A 7,413-nucleotide genomic window follows, 5' to 3' on the forward strand; every position below is an offset into this window, starting at 1 on the left:
CATAATTAGAGCTAGTGATGAAAAAACCCACAAAGCGTACCTTGGTGGCCAGGTTGGAATTGGCGTGCGAGAATAAAATGAAGTCGTCCGAGCTAGAAAGGTTGTTCATGATAAGCCTCCGGCCAAGAAGACTTCTATTGCAATCAGCAAACTCCTGCACATGGGCTAATGCTCTGCAAACAACGGTAGAGAGATTGATACGATCATTGCGAAAAATGAGATCACAACGGGATTTCCAGAGCAACCACGTAGTTGCAGCAATGACAGATTTAATATAATTGGAGTATATGCCCTCAGAGAGCCAAATACCGGATGCAAAGCCATTAGTAAAGTATATATGAGTGTTAAGTCTCAAGCTGAGGTAAGACCAAACCTGTTTAGCAATAGAACAGTGACTGAAAAGGTGGTCAATGGTTTCAGGGTAGAGACCACACAAGCTGCAAGGATCATTGGGCCCAAGATTCAAGTGGAACAAGAAGTTTTTGGTGGACTGGTGACCATGAAATAGTGTCCACAAAAAATGTTTGGATCGCGGGGCAATATTGAGCTTCTGAATCATCTGCCAACTAGGCCAGACCTCCGTCTGAGGGGAACTATGGTTTAACTGCCAATAAACAGTAGAGGAAATTTTCTGGAGCTTGGTAGGAGGATTCCAAATCCAGTCGTTGATGGAGTTACGGACAATAGAGGTAGAACTCAGTTCCTGGAGATTAAAATTGGGGTCAAACACATAGACCAAACTAGAATCACTTCATCTATCGCCGTTGAATGGTACTTCTTTTGACTTGCATAACTCTAGCACTACACCGCATTTTCAATGTCTAAATGTACTGCACCTATTATTTCATGGTAAATTTTAATATTTTTAGTTGGTGCAAGCTTCCTCTGTTTTGATAATTGAAATTAAAACAACAAATATTATCCTATTGCAGTTTGTTTATTCTAGAAAAAAATTATGTTTTGCTTTGTCAGATGTTCATTTCTATCTCTTTTAAGTTATAACTTATAAAGTGGGACATAAGCTATATTTCATTTTATAAACTCCCTTCCAGGTTTTAGTACCTGTAGCATATTTCTTTTTCCAGATTTTGTGTGAATGCATTTATTTCCAAATAGCAATTTGAAGTGGAGCAAATTTCTTTGAACTTTTTTTTTCTTTATGGCTTTATGAGGGAACATTTAGGGCTTTAATGTGCAACACCTATGCACATTGTCAACAGAGGCTTTCATTTAGTTTCTACGAATGAAAAATCTGATGCATTTTGCACACATTCTGTTGGTGGGGATGGTTCTTTGAAGAATAAAGAGGAAGAAATTAGAAAGAAAGTAGTGCACAAGTCTTCAAGGCGTGAGAAACACTTTCCTTTAGGCTTAATTCGTCTCCACCTCATTTCAAACCTTGGATGCAAAATGGATTGAATGGCGAATTTTCTTTAGGATACAATGAAGACCCTTAAGTATGGTTTGCACTTCCAAACTCAAGAAAAGACAACAATAGCTTTTATAAAGTGAAAGTTTGTTTCTATCTTTTGTGCACTCAAAGAACAAAGCAAATGAACTTGTGAGGAGTTTGTTTGTCATTCAAAATTGACTTGAATGATGATAGGGGATTTTTATAGGAATGAAGTGGTGTTTAGTAAAGAGACACACCGCTTCAATAATGATTGTCATTTAAAAAGACACACCACTTTATTATGCCACTTCAATAAAACGACACATTATTTCATTAATGAGACACCACTTCATTAAATAGACACACCTCTTTACTAATGAGACACTATTTTATTAATTAGACATCTTTTCAAATAAAATAAAATAAAATAATCATTCATTAATTAATAAAATTACAAATGATAAGCTCTCATTAGTTGTCTTACAAGTGGTGCCTATTACATTAATGTCTTTTCATTTTTAAAATCCTTTCACACATTCTTTGTGAGAGAATTTTTCCATTCCTCTGAAGTTGTGGTTAGTCAACCATGAACATGAAGCTTATTGCATAACAAAATAAATTTACTTTTTTAAAATACAAGGATCGTGTCCAAACTACCATGTGTTGGTAATTTTGGGAACATCCAACAACCTATTCAGCGCTATGTTTTTATACTTTATTTGCAGTTGATATGGGGAAACTATTAATATAGGAATTGTAAATGACGGCCTAATGATCTTCTCGTGTTCTTAATATAACCTTTTCATCTAATATTTTTCTGGGCAAAGCTGACTTTTACATTTTCTTTTTCCACCGCCTATTCTGTATGTATCCATAAGTTTTATGTTTAAGGATTTTCCAGCAGCCTAAGCCTTCAAGGCCACTAGAGACATACATGTTTATGTTGAATTGTAATCCTAAAAGTAGATGCACTGAGAGCCACATAATTCTATATAATTGTTTGGTGCAGAAAAATTTGAGGTTAACAAGTTCTCTTGATTCAATGTTGCAGTTTCTTCTTCAAATAGCTGTATATTTGATCTACATCCTAAATTTGAACATGAACTTGTCGTAAAAGAGCAAGCTCATGTTGATTCATACTGGGAAACACTGCAGTTTTGCTATCCCACTGCTGATTCAAAAAGTGCAAAACATGGATTCCCAGGTTTTACTGTTCCTGAAGTTTGTGTTTTCTTTATTTATCATACTTCAATTGTTTCGCAAGGAATGTGGCCTGCGCAAGGAATGTGGCCTGCAATTGATCTTTTGCTTGGTTAAATGAAAAAGAAACGTTAGATAAGTAAAACTTATAGTTCTAAATGCTAAGTGTATGAAAGTGGAATTTTAAATTTATAATTTAATAGATAAATTAAAAGTAATAGTCTCAATTTAAAGTTTGTAAGATGATAAACATTAAAGTAAAAATATAATGATAAAAAAACACACATCTAAGAAAAGATCAAAATAAAAGATAAAAAATAATATTTATAGTAATAGTATTCTGATTTGACCATTAGTGCTAATGGTAGATAGTTAGAGTTAAATCAATTAATTATTTTTTTAGACATCAAATTAAATAATATTACATATTTTTATTATTAATAAATGACCATTAAATTAATTAGTTAATTATTTTTCTTACATTAGCATTGACACATATGATAGATAGTGAAAGTTAAATTAATTAATCAATTTTAAGCATAAAATTAAAGCATATTACCTAATTGAAGGATTTTTTAAATAATATTAAATAACTAAATGATAGATAATTGGTAATTTTATAATTCTATTTGCATGGTGATTATATTCCTCAGGTTACATTAAACCAAACAGTGAAAATGTAAATACAACATTTCTAATTACATCACACTAAACAACAATGATGTAATTTGAAATACAATACTTTTTACTTACATGTGATTTCAGTTACAATGTAATTTCACTTGTACCAAACCAAATATTCCCTAAATTCAACTTTTTGAATAAAACAAATATTATTTTAAATTTCAATAATAAACTTAAGTACAAAAATTCAAACCGGGTTTAACCAGACAATATTCGGTTTAATGCATTATATCGTTTTTTTCTAGATCTGACCATAAAACTATCCAGTATCCAATCTAACTATTTGAACCGTGTGGTATGGTAATGGTTGTCAAGACACTGATTTCTTTCAAACGTGCTTTATGGTTTTGAAACACTTAACTCGAAGAAAGTAAAAGAAATTTATTAGCAATTTTTCCATCATTGTATGTTATTGATAATGTGAGTCAATAACATGATTATGATTAGTTTCCTTTGCAGAAGATTAATTTCTTTGCATCAGGGTTAATTTTCTCGTGCATAGAATTAGTTTCCTAGTAAAAATTATATGCTCTTTCTGTTTATCTTGAACATCAAGCTAATATTTCTATTCAAGTATACAGCATGCCAGAATATTGTACCTATAACATTGAATTCAAGCAAACATGAATAATACTGAAAGATTAATAGCCTTAGTAATGGCTTGCAACGTATTAATTTGTTTTAGTGATCTTTGCCTTATATATCAACTTTGGTTTATTGTTTAGACTCTTCATATTATTAACCATGGCTTGTCAATGAGACAAGCCATGAACATGAGTAATCCAACTTTCTGTGCCCTTGTCTTCATGGGTGGTTTTCTTTTCAGCATTCTGGAGAGTGATCCTTTTTCTCTGCATTGTTTGTTGGAGTTTTCTAAGCTTATCCTTTACTCCTAATACCATAATTGCCTTCTCTTCCGCAACAGACCAATAAGCCATACAATTATTGATGAGCTCAAGTGTATGGTTGGTATTTTATAAGAAACAATTCTGCTCAAATTTCACATGTTTATATATATTATCAAAATTTTAATTCACTTCCTCACAGGGGAAAAAAGTCCAAAATGCATAAAAAACTCCAAGACCAAGTCCAAATTAAGTTTGATCTCATATGTACCACTCCAGAGTTAGCTATAGTGTAGTAATGCAAGACATTGCTAATTAAGGGGTGACGTCATGCACTAGACCTCCCATTCTCTTAGCCTCATAAAATATAATAAAGTCGTATGCTACCAACCCATCGTCTCATTTCACTTCTGATTTGTATTGATCCTGATCGATGCGGACACGGTGAACTTTCAATCAACTTCTATCAATAATGCAGGCAACTGGTCAGCTAACTCACTTAATTATCTACTGCTCGGTGACTGGCCACCTTCTTTCTAAGTGATGCTTTGGACTGGTCACCTAACTCAATTATTGAATTAGTGCAGAGTGACTATGTTCTTGTCTACTAAGTTGGTGTTAATCCTTATAATGGAGTTAAACTTATGCATAATAGCATTATGCCATAAATGTTATGCGGAAGCTAGGATGCTTACCTTTAACCATAGTCATACCAATAGATATCCTGACTTCAAACCAATGTTTTATGGCTGCAACACAAACAAAACAATCCTTTAAAGGTGCTTCTATTCTATACTTTCTTCCAGCTATTTGTGCAAATAGATAGATCAACAAGCTCATGGTATCAATGTATATATATATATATATATACCTAGTAGTTCAAGCCAATAGAAATGGGGCAGCCACATGCATTAGTATTCCCATTCCCAGCTCAAGGCCATGTCATCCCTTTACTGGAACTATCTAACCGTTTGGTTGAGAGAGAGTTCAAGATTACATTTGTTAACACTGAGTTGAACCATGCTCGCATCACCAGTGCCATGTCAAACAGCAGCTGTGACATGAATCATATTAATTTTGTTACAATCGTTGATGGAGCGGAGGAAGGAGATGACCCAAATGATCTTGCCAGGATTTATGAAAGATTACAACAAGTCTTGCCTGCATATTTGGAGGAGCTGATAAAGAAGAGCAACATGGTGGAAAATCATAAGTTCACTTGTTTCATTGTTGATATCTTCCTGGCATGGACTTTGGATGTTGCTAAGAAAGCAGGACTCCAGACGGTTCTCTTCTATGTAGCGGGCCTCGGAACTTTGCTCATTGGACCAAGCGTACCCAAACTAATTGAAGATGGCATCATTGACGAACAAGGTAAATATTAGCATTCATCATCATCATCATCATCATCATCATCTTTGTCTACTTGGACTGAAGTGCTAGTTCACTTAGAGGATCAGAAAAAGTCTTAATCTATATTTACTTTTTAAAAGAAATGGGCTTTAGTTTCTTCGTTTCTGTTGAGTTCCCAATCTTGAAGTGATAAAGATGGAGGGTAATTGTACAAATGGGTGAAGTTGGTTGCATGATCTTTAATTAGTTAAAGCTTAATTGGCTCTCTCTGCTATAAATTTCTTATCTTTTTCTCAAGAAAGGTTTATTTTTCTTCCGATCAGATTTCATTGATATAATGGCCAATGCTTATTTGTACATCTCTACTTCATTTGGTGTAGGAGAGGTAAAAACAAAAGGAAAGTTCCAAATAAGCCCTGAAATACCATCTATGAGAAGTGCTGATTTGCCATGGCAGTGTTTCTCGGACATCAAAACAAGACATCACATGTTTAAATTAACCTTGAACGTTGGTGCCACTGTCAACACAGAAGAGCTTATCCTCTGCAACTCATTCTCCGGCCTTGAAATGGGGAACTGCATCGTTCCACCAAACATATTACTAATAGGGCCATTGCTCGCCAGTCAAGAATTCAAAAAACCAAAAGGATACTTCTGGGAGGAGGATACATCCTGCATCACATGGCTTGACAAACAACCTCCCAACTCTGTGATTTACATTGCTTTTGGTAGCCTTGCAATGTTTGATCACTGCCAGTTTGAAGAGCTTGCTCTTGGGTTAGAACTATCCGGCAAGAGGTTCTTGTGGGCAATGAGGCCCGGGTTCACCGGAGAGGAGGATGTTGGATTTTTGGCAAGATTTAGGTCCAGGGTTGAAGGAAGGGGAATGATAGTGAGTTGGGCTCCTCAGCAGCAGGTATTGGCTCACTGTTCCATTGCTTGTTTTATGTCTCATTGTGGATGGAATTCAACAATGGAGGGACTGGCAAATGGAGTGCCATTCCTTTGTTGGCCATATTTTGCTGAACAGTTTATCAACCAAGGTTACATTTGTGATGTTTGGAAAATTGGTTTGAGGATGAATCTTGGCGGTAACAAAGTTGTTTCAAGGGAGGAAATTAAGAGAAAAGTGGAGGAGTTGATGAGTGATGAAGCGATGAAGGCAAGGGCAATGCAGCTGAAGGCCATGGCTGATAAGAGTGTCAAAAAAGGAGGGTCTTATTTGGAGAATTTCAACTGCTTTGTCAATCGTATGAAGTCTTCAGTCCATTAGTAAATATTAATTCTTGAAATGTGTTATGAATGTAAGGTTGAATGTCTGTCCATTACACTCTCCTACCACTTTATCTTCACATGAGATATACTTATTTGATATTGGCACTTGCTTTTCACACGTATTTATTTCTCTTGTATACATGTAAATTCAACTCATCCATTTTTGCAAGCCAATATACAAAGTTACTAATTAAATAGAAAAGATACATATTATTACTACTTTTAATGCCTCATAATTCTTTTTTGAGTTATATTTTATAGCAAATCTTCAGCATAATTCTTTAGTCACTTTAGTTTTGCTATTTTTATTTTTAATTTTATTTATGAATAGATGAAAACACCCCATTTTAAAGATTGTCAAACGAATATGTAAGTACGGAGATGTATTAATTATGGTGACTTGCAAACTTTCTAGGAAAATCACACTTCCATGCAATTATGGAAGGGTGAAACAACTGTTTTTCCAACAAAAGATCAACATTAGGACCTAATAAACAATACTAATGAACAATATCCGGATGCAAGTGTGCAGTACATAAATAGTACAATGAATAGTGATACACTGAGAGATTCGAATCCTTGCAATCCTCCTTTAATTTTTGTGTCATACTATTGGGCTATCTAATTTATTATTTACTATTATCATTTTAATGGTTTGCTTGT

The 7,413-nt window shown here is 34.3% G+C and overlaps 1 protein-coding gene across 1 annotated transcript; it reads left to right on the forward strand.

Annotated features, from left to right (window-relative positions):
* Window positions 1-4,761: 4,761 nt before the first annotated feature.
* LOC120249849 (UDP-glycosyltransferase 83A1-like) lies at window positions 4,762-6,849 on the forward strand. Its single transcript, XM_039258525.1, has 2 exons — window positions 4,762-5,496; window positions 5,856-6,849. The coding sequence occupies exons 1-2, from the start codon at window positions 5,016-5,018 to the stop codon at window positions 6,746-6,748; spliced, it is 1,374 nt and encodes a 457-aa protein (XP_039114459.1). The 5' UTR covers window positions 4,762-5,015; the 3' UTR covers window positions 6,749-6,849.
* Window positions 6,850-7,413: the final 564 nt, after the last annotated feature.

This window comes from Dioscorea cayenensis, chromosome 19 (assembly GCF_009730915.1).
Source record: "Dioscorea cayenensis subsp. rotundata cultivar TDr96_F1 chromosome 19, TDr96_F1_v2_PseudoChromosome.rev07_lg8_w22 25.fasta, whole genome shotgun sequence".
Taxonomy (NCBI): domain Eukaryota; kingdom Viridiplantae; phylum Streptophyta; class Magnoliopsida; order Dioscoreales; family Dioscoreaceae; genus Dioscorea; species Dioscorea cayenensis.